This window comes from Primulina eburnea, chromosome 1 (genome assembly GCF_022965805.1).
Source record: "Primulina eburnea isolate SZY01 chromosome 1, ASM2296580v1, whole genome shotgun sequence".
Classification (NCBI taxonomy): domain Eukaryota; kingdom Viridiplantae; phylum Streptophyta; class Magnoliopsida; order Lamiales; family Gesneriaceae; genus Primulina; species Primulina eburnea.
The window spans coordinates 4,185,370-4,212,963 of NC_133101.1; the positions used below are offsets into that span (position 1 = coordinate 4,185,370).

General features: G+C 34.2%; 4 protein-coding genes and 3 non-coding genes across 10 annotated transcripts; all 7 read left to right on the top strand.

Moving 5' to 3' along the window:
* Positions 1–839: 839 nt before the first annotated feature.
* Positions 840–6,325, top strand: LOC140823144 (uncharacterized). Its single transcript, XM_073184329.1, has 14 exons — positions 840–975; positions 1,435–1,551; positions 1,835–1,969; positions 2,045–2,241; positions 2,617–2,820; positions 3,031–3,123; positions 3,263–3,301; positions 3,622–3,711; positions 3,790–3,892; positions 4,063–4,143; positions 4,471–4,547; positions 5,296–5,376; positions 5,500–5,591; positions 6,024–6,325. Exons 1-14 carry the CDS (start codon positions 951–953, stop codon positions 6,145–6,147), a joined length of 1,458 nt encoding a protein of 485 aa, XP_073040430.1. The 5' UTR covers positions 840–950; the 3' UTR covers positions 6,148–6,325.
* Positions 6,326–7,156: 831 nt separating this feature from the next.
* Positions 7,157–7,278, top strand: LOC140814776 (small nucleolar RNA SNORD14). The gene has a single exon (XR_012114158.1). It is a non-coding gene; the product is annotated as a small nucleolar RNA SNORD14 (small nucleolar RNA).
* A 281-nt stretch (positions 7,279–7,559) lies between these two features.
* On the top strand, positions 7,560–7,636 carry LOC140815368 (small nucleolar RNA R12). The gene has a single exon (XR_012114361.1). It is a non-coding gene; the product is annotated as a small nucleolar RNA R12 (small nucleolar RNA).
* An 83-nt stretch (positions 7,637–7,719) lies between these two features.
* On the top strand, positions 7,720–7,807 carry LOC140814813 (small nucleolar RNA SNORD24). Its single transcript, XR_012114172.1, has one exon. It is a non-coding gene; the product is annotated as a small nucleolar RNA SNORD24 (small nucleolar RNA).
* Positions 7,808–10,567: 2,760 nt separating this feature from the next.
* Positions 10,568–14,285, top strand: LOC140823154 (uncharacterized). Of its 2 annotated transcripts, none has more exons than XM_073184340.1 (9): positions 10,568–11,196; positions 11,493–12,013; positions 12,733–12,783; positions 12,857–12,964; positions 13,180–13,275; positions 13,426–13,524; positions 13,588–13,647; positions 13,740–13,808; positions 13,990–14,285. In XM_073184340.1, exons 1-8 carry the CDS (start codon positions 10,698–10,700, stop codon positions 13,803–13,805), a joined length of 1,500 nt encoding a protein of 499 aa, XP_073040441.1. In that variant the 5' UTR covers positions 10,568–10,697; the 3' UTR covers positions 13,806–13,808; positions 13,990–14,285. The 2 variants fall into 2 exon arrangements, with proteins under 2 accessions (XP_073040441.1, XP_073040448.1); XM_073184347.1 differs by having other exon boundaries at positions 14,044–14,285.
* A 7,166-nt stretch (positions 14,286–21,451) lies between these two features.
* LOC140808688 (F-box protein At5g65850-like) lies at positions 21,452–22,543 on the top strand. Its single transcript, XM_073166249.1, has one exon. The coding sequence runs from the start codon at positions 21,452–21,454 to the stop codon at positions 22,541–22,543; it is 1,092 nt and encodes a 363-aa protein (XP_073022350.1).
* Positions 22,544–23,059: 516 nt separating this feature from the next.
* On the top strand, positions 23,060–27,509 carry LOC140823170 (uncharacterized). 3 transcript variants are annotated; one of them, XM_073184367.1, is made up of 8 exons: positions 23,060–23,333; positions 24,178–24,247; positions 24,391–24,550; positions 25,166–25,247; positions 25,955–26,171; positions 26,297–26,361; positions 26,937–27,202; positions 27,373–27,509. In XM_073184367.1, exons 1-7 carry the CDS (start codon positions 23,226–23,228, stop codon positions 27,189–27,191), a joined length of 957 nt encoding a protein of 318 aa, XP_073040468.1. In that variant the 5' UTR covers positions 23,060–23,225; the 3' UTR covers positions 27,192–27,202; positions 27,373–27,509. The 3 variants fall into 3 exon arrangements, with proteins under 3 accessions (XP_073040468.1, XP_073040476.1, XP_073040460.1); XM_073184375.1 differs by having other exon boundaries at positions 27,383–27,509; XM_073184359.1 differs by having other exon boundaries at positions 23,066–23,333; positions 26,937–27,509.
* The last annotated feature ends 85 nt before the right edge of the window (positions 27,510–27,594 follow it).

Genomic DNA, 27,594 nt, shown 5'->3' on the forward strand with positions numbered 1-27,594 from the left:
AATTTGAATATCATGCCCGGCCAACAAAAAATTCATAAAATTAAGATCTCACAGATCCAAATACAATTTAGCACGTCTTCATTCAATAAAAAGAAGGATTCAGAATCAAAATATTTGAAACATAAGTTGAATAACATATAAGTGATATTCCATTGAAATCTAAAGCATTTCAAGATACAATTTAAAGTCAATTTATTCTAAATAAGTTTTTCTTGTCTTATCGATCACTCAGATACACTCAGATAGCAAGGGTGTGTGTTGGGGGTGTTTGATAAAAAATTATTGATTATTTAACTCATATTCAATCGACAGAGTAAAATAATATATTAAATGGGAGCAGAGTTTGAAACCAAGCCTCTTATCAACAGAATAAATGAGAGGATTCATGATGAAAATCAGTGTAAATCTATTTTCGATTCACTTTAGGATCAGGCTGTCTGAGTGACCACCAACGACCCTTCTTTTCTCGATAATCCATAGTTTTTTCATGGAGTTTTTGAGTTATGATTTTGATTTTTTTTCAATAATTTTATGGTGGATAATGAATGAAGACTTAAATGTAATTATGATTTGATGGTTTTTTCTAAATTTTAACTCGGTTCTAATAAGCAAGGTAACGGAGTGGTTTTCCGTACTAATGAGTAATGTACTATTTGTGAAATGGTTAGGCTATTTCTAAGCTCTTATTGTTATTCTAAATAATGTTTTTGCAAGGTAAAGGATGTGGGTTTTCCGTGATACATAATAAAAACAATCAATCTGCGTAAATTACCTCGTACGAAATTATTGCAAGACTTTAGGACCAAAGGTGGCCCATTTAAATAGGCGTAGTTTAACAAAAAAGCCCATGCACGTCTAATTGGCCCGAATTATTTGCTTTTTTCCTGATTCTCCGACAGTGGTGGAAGAAGGGGTCGAGAAACCACGAGAAGTTACGAAGAGAGGAGCCGATGTCGTCCCAATCGCAACTGGCAGGTGGGTTTCATCCTATATTTTTTATTTTGTTTTATCATTAAATCCATTTTTTGATTATACTTTTCGATGCATTTTATTGCTGTTTTTTTCCTATATTTATCGGCTTAGTTTTGAGATCGATTTTCTGGATTTTCAATAACACTTTCTAGAGAGCTGCCTATCTTCATTATTTTAGCCAAGAAGTTTTGTTTTTTGTGTTTCCTGGTGAAATTTGATTTAAATTTACTGGGTTTTTACTTTTTTCTTGAAGTTGAAATGGGTGGTGCAATCATTCATTACTATGGCCATCTCAAATTTTAAGTGTTGTTTAGTGTGATACAGTGTACATGGTTTTCTCGACTTAGAATCTTGCGAATTTGACGTGTGCGCATAGTGAGTTTGTGCAGTTGTTTAGGAAATTTGTTTGCGCATAGTGAGTTTGTGCAGTTCTCATTTAAATTTAGTTTTTGAAATTTTCAGGCGGAGAAAATGCTTTTCAAGAAAATCCAGGATGTAGCTTTGACGGTGGCCGTGGATGGTTCATTCTTGGCCAGGAACAACAGCTTATTGGCCCTTATTCAGTCCCTGAATTGCGTGGTGAGTAGTTGCATAGTTATTTTCGTATAATTTGCATCTGCTGAATTGGTAGGATCACCATTATCTCGCTTGCCCTTGTTTCTGTAAAGCATAACATTTAGTTTGCGGTTTTTATTTTGTCAATCTGTCGAGTACTCAGGTGCCTTTTTAATGTATTTTGATGACTTTCAGTTCTACAAGTGACAGGCTTGTTGTTAATAACAAATGTTTAATCTGCATATATTTGGGTTGTGTTAAGTGACTTGAAGTTATGGGCTTAACCATGTTTGATTTTCCTGGGCAGCGCACTATTCGAGTGGATACTTGACACAGGATACCATTGTGTGGTCTGAAGGACTAGGTGATTGGCAGCCGCTGTCCTCTATACCTGGATTGCTAGCAGATGCACCTGAGGAAAGTGCACCGAGTTCAATTGGAGGTATGTTTTTCCAGCACAATATTTTGAACTACAAATTATTACTCGTGCTACCAAATTTATTTTATTGTTTTGTAGTTCTTGCTCCCACTAATGAAGAAGATGAGTTTGAAAAGTGGCAAAGGGAGGTTAGGGAAGCAGAAAAAGAAACGGAAGTTAACCAAAACGATGATCAAGAGAGGCCTGCCACGCCACCTGATGGTGAGGAAGAATTCATTGATGATGATGGGACTAAATATAAGTGGGACCGAAATCTTCGAGCTTGGGTCCCTCAGGTTGGTGTTTGATATGTATACTATGTCATTATTTGCTTTTTTATATCTGTAATTTTCCTGGAGAACAATTGGAATATAAAACTGAAATGTAGATGCTTCTTTACTTTTCTGATGAGATACTTGGTTATTTATATGTTTTCTTTTCCTAGTAAACAGTACGAGTATGAATTTAAATGTATATGCTTTTTAACTTACCTGATGAGACTCTTAGTTGTACATACATAGTTTTTTATGCTAATTTTTCTCCAAGAATCCTATTTGCTCATTCATATCGTTTTTTTATTCCTAGGTTTCTACAGTTCAATTTTTGATTGGTTGTAAACAAGTGCTTCATGCCTTCCTTTTAATATGGGCTTTGTTGATGGGTTTTGTTAGGAAAATGACACTCAAAAAATTGAGGAGTATGAACCAAATGATATGACTTTTGTGCAAGAAGAGGAAGTATTTTCAGCAGTTAGTGCTGATGTTTTTTCTGTCAAGGACGAGGTTAATGATGTCAGCGAAGCTGTAGAAGACGTGAAAAATGGAAAGAGAAAGTTACCTGGGAAAAAATCTGATAACAAAACTGAGGAAAAGAGGGTTCGTCTGTGATTTCATTTTTTTTATGGTACTGTTGTCTGCCTGCTTGGGTATCTGTTGACAGTCTCGTACAAGTCCACCTGCTGGACCTTGTCAGATGTTTTAGATTATTATAAATTATGTCATACAAATTTAATTTAAACCTTGTTTAGGGTTATCAGGTGTTTTAGATTAATTCTGTTTACCAAATTATATTGCAACCTTGTGTAGGAAGGTAATCAACCTCCTGATACTTGGTTTGAGTTGAAAGTTAATACACATGTGTACGTGACTGGCTTGCCTGATGACGTTACAGTTGAAGAGGTCAGTTGTGGTATTTGTTCTGTTCGTTTGGTTATGTCCATCTGATTTTCTTGGCTAGCATAGAAGACAGTATGGTACTGATTGACGTGTGCATTTGTGTTTTCGTTGCTTAGGTCTTTTATTTGATATATTGATGCAGGTGGTTGAAGTATTTTCTAAGTGTGGGATTATAAAGGAGGTATGCAATGTCTTGTTATCAGCCGCCCACCTCTTCTCTTTCTAATTATATCACGACGATGAATTGATGATATGACATTCATTTGTATTTTGGCCATCAATTTTACTGGCGACAATGTTGCAGTTAGATTCCTGTTTCATGTTTCCATAATACGCTTCCCCTCTAAGTTATTGATTCTGTTCTCACATTTTTTGACTAGCTATTTAGATTCAAACTCAATCATAAGTTTTTCTTATTTAATTTTTCATCCAGGAAGATCTTCCCGTAATTTCTTTTGAGAATTAATGATCCATGTGATGTATTATTACTGAAACACACAGGACCCTGAAACAAAAAAGCCTCGAGTGAAGGTTTACGTTGACAAGGAAACTGGGAAAAAGAAGGGGGATGCTCTTGTAACATATCTAAAGGTATTTTTTCTTTATAATACTAAAGTTTTGACTCGTGACATAATTTGTTTTACCGTGTTCTACATTTTTTTCCCTCAGGATCCTTCGGTAGATCTGGCAATCCAAATTTTGGATGGGACTCCCTTAAGACCCGATGGCAAGGTGAACATGGTAGTGACAAAAGCTAAGTTTGAGCAGAAAGGTAATATGCATGAGCTTTATGTTCATTGTTGCATTTTTTCTGTTCGGGTGATATAACTGCTTATGAGATGATTGTTTGACTCATCAGCTGTTGATTTGGTTGATAAAAGATTATAACGATATTTTCAATTGTTGAATTTTTTATCTTAGTAATCAAAGATTGACATCCAGGTGATAAATTTATATCAAGGCAAGTGGACAAGAAGAAGAAGAGGAAACTTCAGAAGGTCGAACAGAAAATGCTTGGCTGGGGTAAGTCCTAAAATTTGTAAATGTTGCTGTGCCAAATCGTAATTTCGCCACTTATTTATTCTAAAGACAGCTGTGCTCGTTGGCGTTGAAGATGGTGAATTCAACTTCTGTTTCTGGAAATAGTTTGATACTGTTAAGATGTCTGCTAGTATATACTAGGATTTACTATGATAGAGCCACATCCTTGTCCTTCTCGAACTGATAAAGGATCCAACATTGGAGCATCTCGAGCTCTTCCATCTCGTTGGATTTTATTTTTAGCGTGCTCTATATGCCAACATTGACAATTTTATGGTGTGGTTTCTTGTATTGGTGGTGGCCAAACAGGTGGTCTTGATGACTCAAAGGTGTCTATTCCAGCAACTATAGTTCTTCGTTACATGTTCACCCCTGCAGAATTGCGGGTAGGCAAATTTTTCATTCGTGTTTGCTTTGAGGCTCATTGCTGTGTGGTTAAGTTAGACACCTGCTATATGGTTGGGTGGTGGATTTTATGAATATTAGTTCTGGAAGGTGTCGTAGGAATATGTTCGGGTTCTGCCAATACCCCGTCTAATTGTATCTGTTGTATCTGTGTCGTAGGAGTACGTTCGCGGTTTCTGCCAATACCCCGTCTAATTGTATCTGTTTACATGGAAATACCATTTTTTTATTAGTGTCTGATTGTAGCCCCTCAGTTTTCTCTACCAAGAACAATACGACTACTGTGACTGCCTCTTGTGACACTGCCAACATAATTTGTCCCCTATGACCTACCCGAATCTTCTTCCCGCTTCAGGTTTTTTTTTTTGTAGAAAGCAATAACATAATTCTGGATTATTAAGACCTTGGCTATGTTAGGTGTATTGAAAGTTGTTTTTATGAGCCTTTGTAGTAGCCCATGGAATGAGTATATTATTTATGACCTGTAGCGTTAAAGTAGATACAACCTACAACTTTCTGTTGATTATATTACAAGAGGTAGGTCCATTTTAATAATAATAAGTTAAAGAGTGTATATAGAATCTCTCTTCAAATATTGCATGAACTATGTTTGCACTGGTTCTTGTGATTTTTGTGGAGTTGCGACTTGTGACCCTCTCTCGTTTCATTCTTTAGAATATTCTTCACGGAATCCTAACCTGGACGTACCCTAAAAAACTGTGTTAATAGGCTGATGAGAATTTGCGTTCTGAATTAGAGGAAGATGTTCGTGATGAATGTGGAAAGCTTGGTCCATTGGATTCTGTCAAGGTATCACACAAATGTTCTAGTTATGCTGGAGCTCTACAGATTAATTGGGAAAGATAAACGTGTGTCGTGACTTCCAGTTGTCTGTTGACATTCGTTATTGATATGCCGGTCTATTTTTTGCAGCTTTGTGAGAGTAACCCACAGGGGGTTATCTTGGTCAAGTTCAAGGATAGGAAGGATGCTCGTAAATGCATAGAGTTGATGAATGGGCGATGGTAATTTTCGCTTTGTTTTTTTTTTTTTAGCTCTAGTAATTTGCTTTATAAAATTTGTTGTGGGACTTCTGACAAGGTTTGAATCAGAGAACGTCTCTCTACTCGCACATAAAAGTAAAACAAAGTAGTTTGGGGGCAAACAACATAGTTGATTGGGTTTAAGAACTTCCAAACCGAATTTTCTGGTTTTCGATTAATTGTTTTACTCCTGACTTCAAATCACCGGCTAAATCTACAGATGGTATGGAGTTTATACATCTGACGCCTGTGTAGCAAATACACAGTATTCCTTGCATCAAATTAGGACATGACATACAAAACTTCATGACTCTTATCTTACAAATCTTGTCATTTTTCGGATCATGCCAGATGTTTTCTGGATCCCACTCCTTGCAATAAGATTCTGATAATACTTCCTTTCGACATTTTAAGGTTCGGTGGAAGACAGATACATGCAAGCGAGGATGACGGGACTATCAACCACGCTTTGATAAGAGATTTGGACGAAGAAACGGATAGATTAGAGAAGTTTGGATCCGAACTAGAAGCCGATTGAGGCGAGCAACATGTAGATGCATTTTGTGCTCCACGTCTTGAATGATATGTAGGTTGTAATTTCTTACAGATTCACCCTTGTTTTTAGAGCTTGATTCTTAACCGTTGTTTGTAGCAGGATGCGAACAAGCAATTTTACATGTTTCTAATTAACAAGCAATTTTAAACAATTTCTGAATGATTTAAAGGGAAGATAAAATAGAGCTAGAGTGAATAATGATGTGTTTAACGTAGGTTTTATCTGAAATTTTTTTGTTCCGATTACTAGTTTTAATTTAATATATTTATTATAACATAATAAAACATCTCTTACTATTTATTAAGTTTGGACATAATATAGCCAAAACATTTGGTATCATGGTCTTTTTTGTTTTTTTAGTTCATTATTTTAAAATTATAATTTAGTCCCGCGCTAATTTTCGAAATTATGGTATGATACTAATTTAAATATAAATCAAATTGTAATAGATAATAATTTCAAATAGAGTGTGACCCCTTAATTAATTTTTACAATTAATATATTAGCTATATTTGAATATAAATCAAATTAAATATTAAAAAACTGAACAAACACTCAATATAATCGAATGATCTCTCGTCTATTCTCTTTTATTAAGTAAGAGAGTTGGTCTCTTATAAGCAAAAATTTATGTTAGACGTTATCACGGGTCGTATTTGTGAGACGAGTCTCTTATTTGGGTCATCCATGAAAAAATATTACATTTTATGTTAAGAGTATTACTTTTTATTGTGAACATCGATAGGGTTGATCCGTCTCACAAATTAAGATCCGTGAGACGGTCGCACATGAGACTTACTCCTTATAATAACTACAATAAAATTACTAATTTAACATTAGATAAATCAAAATATTTAATTAATTTTTTTAAAAAAAATCACACATTTTGACTAGTTTTTAATTATATTTATTATACATTTGGATTTTGGGCTCTTCGGCCCATCTTCTTTCGCATTCACTACATCTAAACCCTAGCCCTAGCTGCTTGTTCTAGCAAAGATGATATATTGAAGGCATGCTTCTCAAAATTCGCAGTGGCCGCCTAAGTGCTTTCGCCGTCGCCGGGCTTGAGAGCTTACGCTGCACTCTTTCCTTCCTCGGATGTCTGAGCAGCCGCAACCACCGGCAGCGTTTTTTCGGTCCATCTTGAATTTTGTTTCTGTTTTGTTTTAAAGCCTGATATTGCAATCCATTGATTTATTTGGGTGGATCAATGGATCTATCATCAGGCTATAACGAACTTCTTCTGTTCACGTATATATCTTTCCTGTATATACGTGTCTACCTTTTAGCTCCGAATTATTCCTTTTTTGATTTGTAGGATATTCGGTGACAAGGTAGGTACATTTATTTTCGTTTTTCTCATTTGTATTTCTGAGGATCGGATGTGATTATTGGGGATGATGAAACAAATCAGACGGATTCCAACTGATTTTATGCATGATTTCAAAACCAGCTACTTCTGACCCAATCCTGCCTTTTTTCAATCTTTGTTTTTTTTTACTATTAGATTTTTCTGGATATATATGATATTTTTGAATAAGAATTTGACTGGGCTTATGATGTGAGATTTTATTTGCTACTCTTGATGGGAATTGAATTTCTCCATATGATATTCTTATCTACCAAGATCTCTGAGGCCGCATCACATTCTTTGTATGGTATGAAAAATTCAAAGGAATTCAATTATATGGTAAATTGTGAATAAAAGTTGTTATATGATCATGTACATGGAAATCGAATTATAAAAACTGCATGATTCTGTTTAAACTTGGAGTTTAAATTGCAATACCTATCTCTCTAATTTGATGGTGCATCTTTCAGCACAACATAATCCAAGTCCTTTTCAACGTTGCCATGTTTAGATTCATTTCGAGTCGTCTTGAACACAAGCTAGAGCTTGCATCAACTTAGGAGTCAAACTTATTAAATAAATAATTGAAGTTGGACTTAAATTATTTATAGTAATTGATGATTTACAAGAAATTTGAATCAAGTGTTGGAGGACCATTTGAAAAAAAAGAAGAGAGTTGAGGCCGAAAAAAGAGTGAACTAAAAAGTGAGATGGCTTTTGAAAACAGAAATGAGATGGCTTTTGAAAACAGAAATGAGATGGCTGAAAAAAACACATTGTTTCCTGAATAGATGCTTAACTCATTTTCTATTGGCTTCTTCTATCTTCGATGACACCAAAATATTTAATTTCATAATTATCTTTCTTACTCTGCTAAAAATATTTTCAAGTCATTTTATATTTTAAATATAAAAAAATCAAAACAAAAATTCATTTTAAATCGAAAAACTTTTCTAAATCGAAAATAATTTTATGTTAATTATTGGTATTATTTAATCAAATTAAAAATAATAATAGTGCATGTGCATTTTTTACTAGTATTAATATTTAACATGTGCGATGTACGAGATGATATTATTAAAAATTAGTGAAAAATGAATAGATATTTAAATTTAAAAAAATAATATATTTATAAAAAATAAAAATAAAAATTATTTTTTCGTTAATTTAAAAAAATTTCTTAAATATAACGCATGTCGATTAAATTTTTGGCTAATAATAACTATCATATATCAAAATTTTAGATTGTGTTAGTCTAAGGCAATGACATGATGTCCATCATGTTTAGTGTATTGATGTCGACCACTCACCTTAATACATATTTAATTATTTAATTTTCGATAAGTTATATATTATTATTTTTTAACATGTGATAAAAAATATTTTTAAATCATATTCAATAAAATTAATGAGAAATACTTTTTTAACAAATCAGTAATTTTGTCTAAATCCACATTCACAAACAATTTTGTGACATAACATGTGTTTGACACATTTGAATGATAACAATAATTGTTTCATCGATATCTTTGTCCAGATGTGTTGTGATTTTATTTACATAATCTCTTCATAATATATACAACAACCTATTATTCCAAATTAAAAATGAAACTTGTGATCATAAGTAAATTATGTATAAATCAGAAAATTTATTTTATTAGCATTTACTATGTGTATTCCATAACAATGTCAATAAATTTTATAAGGTCTCTTCTAATAAGATGCTTACTTTCTTTAGAATTGGTTTAATCATTTCCATTATGAAACATTTTATATTATCATGTATCCGTGAACTTTGTAATATAGAAGAAAATTATCACATTAGTAATATGTAATAATTAAAATTTTGTACAAATAGAAAAATAATATTTTTTTCTTTTCGATCATGAAATATAGATTTCAAACTTAATGCCTCGTTGTTTCATATGTATGTAGTTCATAACAAATAACAATCTAAATTTAAACGAACATTACAGCTTGAAATGATTTAACTCATATATAGTGCTGAAAAGAGAAGTCGTTTCAGAATTCAATTTTGGAGTAGATAAATTTAGTAAGATAAATAGAATAAAATTAGTTTCTAATATAATATGCAATATTGTATTATTTATAATTTAAAATTCAAATAAGTCACCACAATGGGACAAAAATTATATTTGGATACTTCTTACATAATTATATCATACATTAACTATTTCCAATTATGAAAATCTCGAATTGTATGCATTGCGTATCAAACATTTTTTATTATTGAGGTGTACTATACATGTTTATTGAGAGCAATTTAATATTCATTTGATACTCTTTTGAATCTATCTTTTTTAATTTTTTTGTGCTCTCTTACTTGAATTTTTAAGAAGACATATGGTTTTGGAAGAAAACTACAATGCATTAATTCTTTCAAATTAAGGTAATTTCGAAATAATATGTATTTGTGATAAAAAAAAATGACTATTAAATGATAACTTAATGTCTATTGAAAAACTTTGTGTAGTGATAACTTTTAACGCTCAACCAAATTTTTTTTAGAAAAGTTAAATAAACTAATTAAATGTTGTATTTCTTTTTTAGTAAGTAATTCGGGTAAGAAATTATTTAAAATAGCAAAATGTATTATTGAATAAATTTATCTCATGAGTGATACCGAACATTGCAATCATTTTTATTTTAAATTTATTTATATAGTTTTTAATTAAACTGTTTGATATAATCAATGCAAAAATTTTAATATAATTTTGGTTTTTAATAGAGTTTAGTTTTACTACTTAAGTAAAAAAATAAAAAAACATATAATACATAAATTACATTTGAATTAATATAAAAATTAATTAGATTCAAAATTGAATTAAGTGAATTGCTTTTAAATCAATGTAAACAATAATTGAAGTGATAATTTATTACAGTACACATATGTCAATATGTTTTTTTTAGAAATGATATTTTGACGAAAAATTATTATTTTTGGCGAAAACTTTACTTTTATATATATATATATATATATATATATATATATATATATATAGATTTATGATGCCAAAAGTCGTATTAGGAACCTCAATGGATCAATCTGATTCGCGTCTAGCGATATTATTAGTACAAAAATAAAACCCTTAAACCCGTTCATCTCTTTCTTCACTCCGTCGTCCACCACCGCCGACGCCGCTCCGCCGCCGGGAATATGAGCAGGTCTTTGCTAATTTCTCGTCTTCTACGCCACCGCTTGTCCTCCGTATCCTTAAGTTATCCATATGCTCCATCTCTAAAACCTCATCCCGCGCCTAGTTATTTATCTCCCCAAATCACCAGAAATCACAGCTCCAATTCCAAGAATTTATCCCTGAACAAAAGCGTCGCCGCCGCAGACCGTGCAGTGAAGGGACTTTCAAGCCAAATGGGGCGGGATAAAATTCGAGAAAAGGAGGAGAGATTGAAGGTGGGGATGGATACTGCTGATATTGATGCGATAGACGAAGATGATCGTGTTGGAATTGATGCCCTTATTGACAGATGGGCTAGAGAGAAAGGCGATTCGTCCGGAAATAGGTACGAGGAACCTACTGATTCAGAGTCTGATGACGATGAGAGGTTTTCGGCGGAGGCAGTTAATAAGAGTATTGATCAGTTTGAGAAGAAGTTCAAGAGGCATGAGGAGCTCCTTGATAAGTTCACAAAAGCTGGTTTGTTGCCTCGTACAACACTTTGTCTGCATTTTTCTGGAGCCCTTTATGTGAAATAACATCATTGTACTACAATTATTTTGGGTTGTTGGTTTATTGAGATTTATGGATTTAGTGCTATCTGCGAACGGAGTTGATTCCAGCACACACACACACACACACACACACACACACACTGCTGTGTCAAATTCCTGTTGTCAGCGGCAATAGATCGCGGTTGCTATTTGTCACTTATATATGTTTATATTTTAACTTTTGCAAATTATATATCTGTTTGATTTTACAACATTGGGCAGAGACACTTGATGATGCATATAACTGGATGAAGAGAATAGACAAATTTGAGGAAAAGCATTTGCGGTTGAGGCCAGAGTATCGGGTTATTGGTGAGTTGATGAGTAGGATGAAAGTAGCTGAGGGTAAGGAAAAATTTCTTCTTCAAGTGAAATTGAACAGGGCCGTGAGGATGGTGGAGTGGAAGGAAGCCTTTGATCCAAATGATCCGGCCAACTATGGAATCATTCAAGATGATCAAGCTGGAGCTTCAGTGGATCAGTTGGAGGATTCTCTTGAAAAGGAGCAGCGAGCTATGCAAGGTGAGGGAGATGACGACGACTTAGAGTTCGATGATTTAAAGGAGAAGGATAGCATTTTGTTGGAGAAACTTAATGAATTAGATAAGAAACTGGAGCAGAAATTGGCCGAATTGGACCATACTTTTGGGAGGAAGGGGAGATTACTGGAGGAGGAAATTAGAGATCTCGCCGAGGAGAGAAACTCATTGACTGAGCAGAAGAGAAAGCCTCTCTATCGGAAAGTAAGTACATATATTTGTAATTTTTCGCATCTGCTGCCAATTTCTGGCTGAAACCGCTTTCTAATTAACTAATGACCGCCTTATCGACAAAGTTGACACATGAAATTTGTGAATATAAACTTTATCTTCTGTTAGTGGATCTTCTGTCATTTTGGAACCTGAAAGTCGCTGATTGCTGTACACGAAGAAGTTGGTTGGGTTTCTTTTTTGATTTTCTTTTATTTTACCATTTTCTTATTCAGTTTTGGGAATAAGGTACCTGTGTGGGTGAAAAATTGGTTTGTTTTTATTCATAATATGTTCGTTCCCTACACAAGAAGATACTAGAAGTAGTAGTCATTCATCTCGAGAGAGGTGGATGCATTTATTTATTGGGTTATTACTCATTAAAAGATATATTATTTTGAATTGAGTGGATAGCGCAATCATCACCCAATTATGAAATTAAATTGTTATTTTGCCATGCCACAACCCATTTATTTTTATCTACAAGGAATTCCCATGACATTTAGGGCCACAGTCATATTGACTCATATTACATATCCTTTCAAAGTGCATACTTTTTTTTTACATAAATTTTATAACTAATCCTTGGTAAATTGGATCAATTTCTTGTTTCCTTTAGGTTTAGCAACTCTCTTTACATTAAACCATCACAGCATTAAGTTATTTGCTGTCAAAGTTAACTTGTTAATTCAATCTTTCCTAAATGGTGGCAGGGTTTCGATGTTAAGCTAATTGATGTCAATAGAACCTGTAAAGTTACCAAGGTGATTTACTCTCTCTCCTATGTAACTATCCTCTCTGGAGAATCTTCACAATTATGACTAATAAGTGATGCAGGGGGGGCAAGTTATTAAGTACACGGCAATGCTAGCTTGTGGAAATTATCAGGGTGTTGTTGGTTTTGCGAAAGCCAAGGGTCCAGCAGTCCCAGTTGCCCTTCAAAAGGTAGAAAAATATATTATTATTCGCCCTTGATTTGTAAGGTTGAATTTATGACTCTTGAGAATTGATTGGTTGATATCATGGCTACTGTGCGCATAATATTCTTGTTACTGTGCGCATAATTTAAAACCACACATAAGAATTGATTGGTTGATATCATGGTTTTTTGTACTAGTATGTGTAGAATTATGATTGCATTTGCTTCTTGCTTTCCATAGGCGTATGAGAAGTGCTTTCAGAATCTCCATTATATTGAGCGACACGAGGAGCATACAATTGCCCATGCAATTCAGACATCGTATAAAAAGACCAAGGTTCGGAAAAAGATCCATCTTAATTTGTTTACCAATCGGTAGTATGTATGTGAAGTTAGATTCCCCTCTGGATTACAGTCGAAGAAAAAAGAGAAGGTAAATAATATTTTTTCTTTGTTTATCGGTCCGACCTTAAATTTCTACCTGTAGGTCTATCTTTGGCCAGCTCGTACTCAAACTGGAATGAAGGCTGGCAGAACTGTCCTTACAATTCTCAGTTTAGCTGGTTTCAAGAATGTGAAGTCGAAGGTATAAATATTCTACTGCGATAGTTTCTTTTCTCCAGCTGGTCTTCACATTAATATCTTGTAGGTTGTTGGTTCAAGGAATCCTCATAACACTGTCAAAGCAGTCTTCAAGGCGCTGAATGCTGTACGTGAATGATTGACTGAAAGCTACATATCTCTATGAAACCTTTTTCTCTATAATTTAACTCCTGGATTTCTTTTTCATTTATCTAACAGATTGAAACTCCCAAAGACGTTCAAGAAAAGTTTGGCCGAACTGTTGTGGAGTCATATTTACTTTGACAGGTTAGCATACAATGTTCACTCATAACATTTTCGCAATTTCCATTTGGTCGAAAAATTTTACACACTTAATAAGGGAACACATTGTTCTTACTTAACTGCACTTTTTATCTTTTTCTTTGGCACTTTCAGCTACGTAGTAGCAAGAGTTTAACATAAATGTATGAATTCCTCCTGATTTTAGGCTTCAACCGGATATGATATTGCCCTCACCATATCAAACTCTCCGAACCAACAGGACCTGCCTCTTATCGAAATGTGGTGGCGAAGCGATTGGGAATGCAGCTGCAGTAGCCACGAAAACATCAAAGAAGAGAAGCATGCGTATGGTTTCTCTTTGAAGGAGGTAAATATTTTTGGGCTTGAGAAGTTGATTTGTCAATTTCATTTGTTGTATAATTTCCCAAGTCCAACACCTAAGATTTGGAGTTATCATTCAGAGCCGCATTGATTCGATGGAATCTATTGATGTGTTTTCTTTCCTTTTTTTTTAAAGAAAAATTCCCAATATTTATCATCTTGCAAAGACGACCCTCTTGAATCTTGATTGGTGGCATCATTCTAACGCATAACAAAAAAAAAACGGAGACTTTAATGACGATCAAAACCATCACTAATATAATTAGCTACGATTTTAGCAAATCGGTGTTAACCGTCGCAAAGTTTATAAAACCGTCACTATTCTAGCAACGGCGCTGATGAGTGAAAGGTCGATCCTGGGTGTGGGGGCTGCCCCACACCCAATCAACGGTCAAGATTCTTTCATGGGAGGAAATTTTTTAAAAAAATATATATATAAGGGCTAGAAAAATTCTGACCCTTGGATCTGCTCCTGCAGACATGAAATATTCCGCTGATGAGAGGAGCCGTTGTCGTTGGCGACAACATCAGGACAACCGTCGCTAGGCTTGCTATTGTTCTGAAAAAACCCGTTGTCAAACCTATGTACATTAATTTAATGTTAATTAAATAGTAGGTAAACAAAATAGAAACAATATAATAAATTTCCTCTTAAATTAATTTGTATTTTTTCCCAAATCGTCTCGTTACGATGATTTTTTAATTAAATTGTAGATAAATAACGACCGTTCAATAAATTCCATCAGATAAATTAATTTGTAATTGTTTTTTTAAAAAAAATTAGTTTAAAAAAATTAGTTTATATTTTGAATGACAACAAATTATTTTTTGTGTGATTTTATAGTATTAATATTTTTTAAAAAAATAACGGTAATCGATGTATATTTATATAAAATGTTTTCAAATAATTAATTTAAATATATATTAATGCATAAACTGAAATGTTTACTACCAAATCACATTGATAATTCCAAAACACACATGTTTAAATCAAAATTAAACTTGTACAATAATAAAGTGAGAGTTTAAATAAATATAAATATTCTAAATCCAATCATCAGTTATACGTAGATGGTAGATATTTATAATATAGTTGTTAAATAACATTATCATTCAAACATCTTAAAGCGTGCAGTCCTAATCGTATCCACGAAAGGATCTACCATCGTGTGAGGATCCTGCAACGAAGCGGTCACTGTGGAAGGAGCCGTGGCCATGAATGCCCGACTGTCAACATTCCCTCGCTTGTCCCCGAGTCATCTCATTTGCTTCGGATAAATCCTATTTTAATTTTGTTGTCTCGTCATTTGAAGCTGCATTACAATTCTCACTGCTGCTAGACGCTCCACGTGGACGTAGAGCTATGTCTTTTTTTCCTCTTAAACATGGTATTTAGCATCAAAGAGTCATCCATATATGTTTCTATTGCTTCTTGACAGGAAAAATATAATATGGATTAATTGCTTGATTTTTTTATTTTATTTTTGTAGTACTAGATTTAATTATTGAAAACTTTGAACATGAAAGGTTTCTAATACAAGAAAGACTACTTTATTTACAAGAAAAAAACTTAGTGTTAGTCCCAATGGAATGTGATTATGTTTCTTAAAATATGATATAATAGAATGATGCTATAGAAGATATATGTTCGAGAAAATTTAATTTAATTTTAGGGTATCAAATCATAGACCTTGTCCTAATTTGAAACCTTGATCTCATAGGATGCCATCAACATTTTTTTGGTACTTTTGTAACAGCACAAAAACTCTTGTGAAACGATCTCACAGATCAATTTCGTGGGTCGAATTTCTTATTTGAGTCATCCATAAAAAAATATTAATTTTTATGCTAAGAATATTACTTTTTATTATGAATATCGATAGGGTTGAACCGTCTCACATATAAAAATTCGTGAAACTGTCTCACAAGAGACTAGAGTAATATTACATTATCAATGCTTTTTTTTTTTTGGTGTTTGTGCCATAGATTTCAAAATATATATATGCGATAAATTTGTCAATTTTCAGATTCGTTGATATCAAAGGAGATTTGCTTAGATTTTATTTACCTCCTTTGATGGCTTAATTAAGCAAAGTCATAACTGATGTTAATAAGGATAACTAATGAGGAGAATAATGGAGCAGAGGATTTTTTTTTTTTAAATCATTAAATTTTATAGATTAAAACTAAAAATTAAAGGTTAAAATATTCAAAATCATTAAATTAAGGGTTTTGTTGTGAATAGTAGAGAATATAGAGAAGAGAGAATGATTTTTGTGTGTTTTATTCATCACTGAAGACCTCTATTTATAGAGTAGATTTACAGATTTGAATAGATAACAATATCAATAATCATCTATAATATCTTTTCTATAACACTCCCCCTTAGATGATTATCTACTCAGCAAATTACTTCTAAGAGATGTGGGAGTTCAAATGCTGCCTCGTTAAAACCTTGTCAGTAAAACCCAATGGGAAAACCTGAACGAAGGAAAAAGAGTACAACAATAGATACTCCCCCTGATCTCAATCATCTGATATCCTTCAACTGATACATTCCTATCTTGTGCACCAATTTCTTGAATGTTGAAGTAGGTAATGCCTTTGTAAATAAGTCAGCTACATTGTCGCTTGAGCGAATTTGATGGACGTCAATATCACCATTTTCTTGAAGCTCATGTGTATAGAAAAACTTTGGTGAAATATGCTTTGTTCTATCACCTTTGATGTAGCCTCCTTTTAACTGCGCAATGCAAGCAGTATTATCTTCGAATATTACTGTTGGGTCATCTTTGGCTGTTGGGAGTCCACATGATTCTTGAATATGTTGTGTCATAGATCTCAACCACACACACTCCCGACTTGCTTCATGCATTGCAATGATCTCAGAGTGATTTGAAGACGTCGCTGTTAAGGATTGCTTCACCGACTTCCATGATATAGCAGTGTCTCCTCGTGTAAACACATAACCTGTCTGGGATTTAGCTTTATGTGGATCAGAAAGATATTTGCATCTGCATATCCGACTAAAGGAGACTTTGATTTTGTCGAATAAAATAATCCCATATCAATTGTACCCCGAAGGTAACGAAATATGTGTTTTACACCATTCCAATGTCTTCGGGTTGGACATGAGTTATATCTCGCTAAAAGATTAACAGAAAATGATATATCTGGGCGAGTACAATTTGCGAGATATGACAGTGCACCAATGGCACTTAGATATGGTACTTCTGGACCAACGATTTCTTCTCCATTTTCAGGTGGTCGAAAAGGATCTTTGTTAGCATCAAGTGATCGAACATACATGGGTGATGCTAATGGGTGTGCCTTGTCCATGTAAAAGCGCTTTAATATTTTTTCTGTATATGATGATTGATGAACAAATATTCCCTCTTGCAAATGTTCTATTTGCAATCCGAGACAAAATTTTGTCTTTCCTAAATCTTTCATCTCAAACTCATTTTTCAAATAATTGGCAGTTTTAGTAAGCTCTTCTGGAGTGCCAATAAGATTTAGATCATCAACATATACTGCCACAATTGCAAAACCCTCATCTGTTCTTTTTATAAAAGCGCATGGACAAATAGCATTATTTGTGTATCCTTCTTTTAACAAATATTCACTAAGACGATTGTACCACATGCGACCAGATTGCTTTAATCCATATAAGGATTTATGCAGTTTTATTGATAACATAGCCTTGGGTGCTTCACCATTTTCTTTCGATAGTTGGAATCCTTCAGGCACTTTCATATATATATCACTATCAAGTGAACCATAAAGATAAGCAGTTACAACATCCATAAGTCGCATATCAAGAGTTTCTGATACTGCTAAACTGATTAGGAATCGAAAAGTAGTGGCATCCATCACAGGTGAATATGTTTCCTCATAGTCAATTCCAGGTCTCTGCGAGAAACCTTGGGCTACGAGTCGGGCCTTGTATCTTACAATTTCACCATTTTCGTTCTTCTTTCGTACAAAAACCCATCGGTATCCTACTGGGATTACATTTTCAGGTGTTCGTACTACAGGTCCAAACACTTTATGTTTTTCTAGTGAGTCTAATTCAGTTTGTATGGCCTTCTTCCATTTCGGCCAATCATCTCTTTGTTGACAATCCTTAACGGATTGTGGTTCTGGGCCTTCATCATGTATGATGTCAAGGGCGACATTTAGGGCAAAGACAGTGTCAACAATTGTGTTATTTCGATCCCACAATTTTCGAGATGATATATAATTTATTGAAATCTCATTATTTTAATGAGAATTTGATTCTTCAGGAATAATATTATCCAAGTTTGGTTCATTGATCTCTCTTACTATATCATCCAAGATTTCTTCTTCGAGAGCTTTTGAATTTTCTTTCTCTTGTACCTTTCTTTTTCGAGGTACAATATCCTTTGAACCAATTGGTCGACCACGCTTCTGGCGTATTTTAGATTCATTTGCAGGTTGAATAATAGCTGGTCCTATGGGGACATCAATTTTGACAGGGGTATTCTCTGCATGTATATGTGATTTTGTCACATTCTTTGTATTAACAAAAGCATCGGGCAATTGATTTGCAATTCTTTGTAGGTGAATGATTCTTTCAACTTCTTGCTCACATTGATTATTTCGAGGATCATAATGAGATAGTGTTTTCTCATTCCAACAAATCTTTTGTTGTTCTTCGGGACACAACTTTATTTCGCCTAGATTTGGAAATTCCAATTCATCGAAGTGGCAATCTGCAAATCTCGCAGTAAACAAGTCTCCTGTTAAAGGTTCCAAAAATCTAATAATAGATGGTGAATCATATCCCACATAAATCCCAAGTCTACGTTGTGGGCCCATTTTGGTTCGCTGTGTAGGTGGGAGGGGGACTTGTACTGCACAACCAAATACTCGAAGGTGAGAAACATCAGGCTCTCGACCATAAGCAAGTTGTAAGGGTGAGTATTGGTGATAATTAGTTGGCCTTATACGAATCAATGATGCAGCATGTAATATGGCATGTCCCCACACAGATGATGGAAGTTTGGTTCTCATCAATAATGGTCTAGCAATTAATTGCAAACGTTTAATGAATGACTCTGCTAAGCCATTTTGTGTATGGACATGAGCAACCGAATGCTCAACTGAAATCCCTATTGACATACAATAGTCATTAAATGTCTGCGATTTAAATTCAGCAGCATTATCAAGACGAATTGTCTTGATTGAGTGATCTGGGAATTGAGCTCGTAATTTAATAATTTGCGCAAGTAATCTAGCAAAAGCTATATTTCGAGTTGAAAGCAAACTAACATGTGACCATCTAGTAGACGCATCAATCAATACCATGAAGTATCGAAATGGTCCACATGGTGGGTGTATAGGCCCACAAATATCCCCATGAATTCTCTCCAAGAAGGTTGGGATTTCAACATCAATCTTTGTAGGAGAAGGTCTTATAATTAGTTTGCCTTGTGAACAAGCTACACATGGATAATCATTGTGTAAAAGAATCTTCTGGTTCTTTAGAGGGTGTCCATGTGAGTTAATTATTATTCTGCGCATCATTGTTGCCCCAGGGTGACCAAGTCGATCATGCCATAATTTGAAGCTCTGTTGGTCAACAAACTTCTGGTTTGTGACAATGTTTGCTTCGACTGTTTTTATTGTTGTAAAATACATTCCAGAAGGGAGTGCACATAATTTTTCTTTTATCTGCTTCTGGCCAGATATAATAGATGTTATGCAAAGGTATTCGAAATTATTTTCATTTAATGTTTCAATATGGTATCCATTTCGGCGGATGTCTTTAAAGCTAAGCAAATTTCTACTGGATTTGCTTGCATATAAGGCATTTTCAATATATAGGCTTGTATTATTTGGTAAAATAATTTTTGCCTTTCCATAACCTTCAATAATTTTTGATGCACCCGATATTGTTGTAACATTATTTTCAGCTAATGTTAACTCCAAAAAATACCTTTTATTTTGAAGAATGGTATGTGTTGTACCACTATCCACTAAGCATTCATCCTGACATCTCATCGTTAATCTTGAAGAGCACTCGTGCTGATAACGTGTTGTGAATAGTAGAGAATATAGAGAAGAGAGAATGATTTTTGTGTGTTTTATTCATCACTGAAGACCTCTATTTATAGAGTAGATTTACAGATTTGAATAGATAACAATATCAATAATCATCTATAATATCTTTTCTATAACAGGTTTTGCGTTTTTTTTTTAATACAAGGGTAAAACCATACATAAAATTAATTGAATGTGAAATCCCTTATGACTTTTGCTACAAGACAAAAATTTGTGTGATACGATTTCACAGATCGTATTTTGTGAGACATATATCTTATTTGGGTCATCCATGAAAAAATATTACTTTTTATTGTGAATATCAGTAGGGTTGACCCGTTTGACAGATAAAAATTCGTGAGACCGTCTAACAAGAGATATACTCTTATTACAATTGTATATTATTTTAAGTCACACATATTATGTTTCTGTCATTGAAGTGATATATGCATATATCTATCAAGCATAATTTTATAAACTGGAATGAATAGATCGCGTCGGTTCGAACCATAGACGCTAGGCTGACCTAACATGAACATCAACTCATACGCATGCACCACTACTGATAATAAGCTGTAAGTTAATCCAGCATGCCTTAACCCATGCTCAAACACCGTCACTCAGAGAATATCCCACAACTGAAATATTAGAAAATTTCATTGAGGATACTGGATAACAACAAATACTTAATTAGGGTTCAAAATTTTAAAGATAAGATATTTGATCTCTTTCAATCTCAAGCTTTGAATCTCCAAATTTGGTGTTTTCAAATCTTGCTTTTTCTCCTTAAAAAAACAAAAATCTTGCTTTTCCTATTATTTTTTATTATCGAGTTCCCTTAGTCCCATGCAATGTGATTATGTTTTTAAAATAGGATAAGAATATGAAGTTACAGAAGAATATATACAAAACGATTATCCTACCGATTAAAGTCATAATTTCTATAATATAAAGATATTATTTTAGGTATATTTATATTATGTATCTTTATATTATGTAGAAAACATTAAATATTCCTATTTTGTTTTTTATTTCTAAAAATTTTGATACATAAATATATTTACTAAAAATTTGATAAATAATTTATATTTTAAAACAACAATTTTGTTAGTAGGTTTGATTTTAAAAGTTAAAATTTTAAGTTACAAAACGTGAGCAACTCAAATTCTATTCCTATAAATATACCATCTTCCACACCTATGTATACAAAGGTACACGAGATGAAGAAGGAATCTGCAATAGTTGGAGACGGAGACGGAGACGGGGATGGGTGCCTTTTGCCCGATGCCATTGTCGAAGATATACTGTTAAGATTGCACTCAAAAGTCCTTCTGAAACTAAGGATCGTCTGCAAGAAGTGGAAATCTTTGATCTCTACTAGTTGTTTCAAGCGTCTACACGACGAGAAATTGCAAAATATTCCCAACCTTTTGCTCTTGTCAGGTAATTACTCTTCCAAGGACTATGGTCTAACCACCCTTAGCCTAACAGGAGACGTGCTGGACCGATGGAATATCCCGTTCCCCCCCGCCCAATACGTAGACATGTTGCCCTCCCAATGGGGGCCGAACAATCTTGTGTGCTTCTTCGTCGAGTCGAATGGATTCGTGGTGTGTAATCCATGTGTTAGGAGAATCATCTATCTACCCCAACCACCATATTCGGAAACATATGGTGCTTATGGTTTCTGTTACCTCCCTATCAGAAACCACTACGTTATAATCAACTTAAACCGTCGCTGTCAGTGGCAGATGATCACCTTTTCCAAGAGCAACGAGTTCGAACGCTTGCGGTACGGCTGCTGGAAACCAGTTTTGGACAGCACATGCAGCCAGGTCACGGGCTCGCCCGGGGGTGCTTTCGCTAACGGGGTTTTATACTGGATCGGACTCACACATAGTAGGAGTCAATGTCTCGTGTGCTTCGACTTGTACAAGGAAAAATTCTTCACGGTTGCATGCGGAGACCAGATCGAAGGCACTTCCTCGTACTCGCTCCACGAACTGAGTGGAGATCTTCATCTGATGACTGAGATGAGGGAGAGAGACAGGATATTTAGGTCACGGAGTTATACATTGTGGAAACTCGATGATGTTTCAAATCAGACATGGATTAAACGATACACCATTGACAAGCTCGACTGGTGTTTCCGTCCGCTTTTGGCGGGTGAAGATGGAGAGATGTTGTTTCGTGATGGAGATTGTCTGGGGTGGTTCAGGCAGCAAGATGAGGTCGTAACAAAAATTAGAAGAATTCCACATTTGAAACATACGCTGAATATGAAACTCCAAACTGATGTCCTATTTTCTTGATTTTTTTTGGTTTGTTTTTTTTTGGATTCATTTTATATTTTTCTATGATAATGAGAATGCCAAGATCGTTTGTCAAACTAATAATGGGACGGTCTAATTCAAGACAAACTACTGAAATAGTGATTGCGTTGCTCTATTTTTTTTACATATTACATATTTTTATATTATGATTTAAGATATATCGAACTAATTTTTTTTTTTATTCGAGAGAGGAGAAATCCAACGATAACAACTAATGAATACAAACTCTCATCTCTATCTTGTCTTCATCAATGATATCTTGTAAGTTTATCGGAGGGGTCGCGATGAATCTGAATATTCGATCATACTTCATTGTTTCATTAGCCAACAAATATGTCGTCCTGTTATGCTCTTTGTATATGTCTCACTCTTAGATCATAATATATGTATCGCTGTTAATTCTCAGTCTTTAGCAAGAAGTTCTGTGCATATGGAAATCAAATTAAGTGATCCTTCTTTATGCATTTTTTAATTAATATTGAATTAATATTTTGATAAAACTATTATTTGTTAAGGTTTTTATAAAATACTTTCAAAATTTATTTAAATTTTTTTAAAGTTATATATTAACTAGTGAAGAAATCCCAATCACCGCATCTGTGTAGTCTCAAATTCAAACGATATTCTCCCAATTCCGTTTCGATTTCCAATCCGTCCAAAGATGCTGGGAAGGTGCTGTTCTTCGATTCCATCGCTAAATCCAGGCGAATTGAAGCCATTTCAAGCCATCAATGGATTGCAACAGCTCGCGGAAGCGAACCGATTCAAGGCATTGTTAATTCTTACTCACAATATTAAACTCTCCAATGAAACTTTTTCTTCTTCCTGTTGTTTTTTTCTTGGGTTTTCATTCGAGTCTGTCGCTTGTGATCTTCGAATTGTTATGTTTAAATCTCTTGGTTTAATTTCAGTCAACACGGCTTCATCTTTATTTTTTAAAATAGTATTCCTCTGTTGTCATACATGTACTTTGGTGGATAAGTAGGTGTTTTTCCATGTGTTAATCGAACAATAACACGGAATGGTTGGAATAGTCATGTGGCATTTGACTAGACAAGTAGAACTGGGGATTTGAACACTCTTGGGTTGGTTAATGACAATGAGAGACTGGATTGAGGTGATGGAACTTTCGAGATTGATAATCATTCATCAGAACCAGTGTTATAGGCACCTTCTAGGCGCTGGGCGGTCGCCAACCGACCTGATTTTTAGATCTTCCTAGGCGGTCGACTAATGTAGTATACATAATTTTTTTATTTTTTTGAAAAGATTGCATGATATATTTTTCAATCAATTTGTATAAATAAAGAGGATGACATGCTATTAATTTGGAGTTAGAATACAATATAGATGAATTATTAGAGAAATATAGTGATAAACAAGAAAAATTAGATATTTAGCTAAGAAAGAAAAACTGCCCAGGCACCACCTAGACGCTAAGCGGCGAGTGGTCGCCCGACTACCGCCTACTGCATTTTAGAACACTGATTGCAAGACTGTAATGATGTGAAGATTAAGTATATGTATGCTACCTACACGAACGATGAACGAGTATCCAATTTGTGTTTGTAATGTCGGTATAATTCATATACCATCGATATTTGGTGGTGCAGGCATGGTTCTTGGATCAGTTTGGAGTCCTACACGATGGGAAACAACCATACCCTGGGGCCGTCATGACATGTATGTTCTCATCTGTTAGCTTTGACATTTTGGTAAGCCTGTTTATTTCATTTATAGTTTCTTTCAGCAACTTTGGTATCTAAATTCACTTAGTTTTTGTATTCTTTTTGTGGATGTTTTTGCATTCTTGTTTTGTGGAACAGTAGAAAAGTTAGCAGCTTCTGGTGCAAAGATGGTGGTTATCAGTAATTCATCGAGGCGTGCATCAACCACTATAGAAAAGTTATGTAGCCTTGGGTTTGACCCCTCTCTCTTTGTGGGTGCCATCACTAGTGGGGAGTTGACTCACCAGCATCTGCTAAGGTTTAATAATCTTCTCCACAGTAATTAATTTAGAATGCAATCTTGTTACTAAAATTCTTCTGATCTTCTCTAAAGTTCTCTTTACCTGATTCGTAACAGTTGGATAATGATTTTACTCATGTAGAATGAACTTTGGTTCTTGTTTCCCAAGTTGAATTTGTTTTCAGAGCTAAGTTGAGGTTATCATTTTGATTCGTTATGATCAAATTATATTTCCATTGTTTTTAGTATTCTTTTTGTATTTATTAATTCCCTTTGTATAATTTTTATCAGCTGATTGGATTTTGTACTCTTAACAATACTGATAAATTGGATTAAATCTTTTCATCATTTTTAATTCACGGGACCCATTTTTTCTGCTTCACGTAAACAATAACTCATTGTAGTTGTACTTTTGAAAACCTTCATATAACTTTACCCCCAATAATACACCCTTCTGTAAGAACTATACAAATTCAAGCAAATTTTGTTTCATCGATGTTATGATATCTCATGATTCTGATATTAAATATGATTATCTTCCTTCAAATCTGAAATATCTCTTGAGAGTTGAGGTATGCTAAGTTATTTGAAAATTATCTTCACGATGGTATCATGTTACTTGATCAAAATCAGGAGAGATAGTGCGTGGTTTGCTAGACTGGGAAGGTGCTGCATGCACATGACCTGGAACGATAGAGGTGCAATATCTCTTGAGGTATGCTTAAGTCATCATTATTGGCACCGACTATATTATTTTTTGGAAATGTACAAGTTTCTTCGACTAAATTGGTTATTATCATAAAAGACTGTTATTTTTTGGGAATGTACAAGTTTCTTCGACTAAATTGGTTATTATCATACAAGACTATGTTATTTTTTGGGAATGTACAAGTTTCTTCGACTAAATTGGATAATCGACTAAATTGGTTATTATCATACAAGACTATATTATTTTTTGGGAATGTACAAGTTTCTTCGACTAAATTGGTTACTATCATACAAGACTATATTATTTTTTGGGAATGTACAAGTTCCTTCGACTAAATTGGTTATTATCATACATATATTTATGTCTTTATATTATTTTCAACTAAATATGATTATCTTCCTGCATGAAAATATGAAGTTTTGAATACTAAGGGCTCAAAAGCTTACAGGTAAAAACAAAACTAGAAAATTATTATCAAGCATTTATTTATGCAAGTTTGCTTTGCACTTTTTAAGAGTGCTTTTGTACATTACAATCCTCCATAGAAACATGAAATGAAAGAAATTTTAAATTTTGAATATTATAAAATGTCATTTTATGACCTTGCCTACTAATTAAGTACTCAAATCTAATTGGTTTTCAATTAGGCATCCCTTTAACCTCCACCATCAAATTTCTGTTTTTGTGGTCTTGTAAGTGTATTGGTGCTTTAGGGTTTGGGGCTTCGAGTTGTGGATACTGTCGAAGAAGCTGAATTTGTTTTGGCTCATGGAACTGAAGCTTTGGGACTTCCCTCCGGTGCTGCTCTTCCCAGGACACTTGAGGAACTTGAGAATATTCTAGAGAAATGTGCTGCTAAGAAGATTCCTATGGTGGTGGCTAATCCTGATTTTGTTACCGTTGAGGTTAGAGCTCTGCGGGTGATGCCTGGTAAATATTTAGTATATTGTCTGATGTCTCCTCTAAATTTGGTAACAAAAGCACTATTGTTCAATCGACACTCTTTCATGTATCTATTTGGTACTGAACCAATTCTATGTCAATTATTCCACTAGGAACTTTGGGAGCCAAATACGAGAAGCTTGGTGGGGAAGTAATGTGGATGGGCAAGCCTGGCCAGGTGACTTGGTTTGAGAACTGGAAAATCTTATTATGAATGTTATTGCATGTATTTGGCCGAGTGCATAATTGTTGTGTTGCTCTAGCAGGGCTCATGATTTGGTGTGATCGTCTTCTCAAATGTTGTTGTTTTCAGCAATCTATGATTTTTCTAAACCAGAAATTTATGCAAAAGAAAAAAAAAATAGATTAAGCAAATGGCAAGGGAAGTATACACAAACGCAATGACATTGGAGTTCTCTGTCTCTTTGCTCTAACAACAAATTCCTCAGTATTGGTAGATTTGATTGATCACTTTTCTTATATCACTCTACGGTCTTTTTTTTTTGGAATAAATATCATTCTATGGTCATTTGTTTACTAAGTTTGCCAATGTTTATCTAATAGTTGTCCTGTTCAGCTTTTTGGCTTGATGTAAAAGTTTGTCACTTGGAATAGAAGTTGGATTATGATTTTTGAGTGTTAAAGTAGCCTGTCACTAACACTAATATTTGTTTTAAGACACACCATAGAATTCACATTTTTAATTTGATTTGGAATTTACAACTTTAACAACTCCTCGAATCGACAATACAGATCATATATAACTCAGCCATGTCATTGGTTGGCGTGGAAGCTGCTGATTGTATAGCTGTTGGAGACTCTCTCCACCATGACATAAAAGGTGCAAATTCAGCTGGAATTTCCTCAGCTTTTATTACTGGTGGGATCCACGCAACTGAACTTGGAGTTGGAAAATTCGGAGAAACTGCTGATGATTCCTTAGTTCGTTCTCTTTCCACAAAATATGAAGCCTGTCCAACGTATGTGCTACCCTCGTTCACATGGTGACCTCTATGGTGGTGAGCACCCTATAATTTTTTTGCCTCTTGTTACCCACACCGCATACTTTAAACAGAATTTTATACATCCCTGTGTATCTCCATATCAAAATACAGTTATCTTAAGAGCGGATGTTCATGTAGTTTTGACATCTTTCAGAAATGATCCATGTGATTTCTTTAACCTCTAGGCTGTTGCAGGTTCTCAGAATGAGATTAGCCATCTCCAAATTGTATTATTGCACTTCGTTGCTTCAGAGCATCAAGGGCTGCACCACTGAACGTTTAGTAAAAAAAATTACCATATATCTCACGTTGCGTGAGCTAATATTGGGCGACCAAAGTCAAAATCATGTTGATTTTTTTTTTCCTGTTATAATAATTAAGCGGCAAGAAACTCTGGGTGTACAACT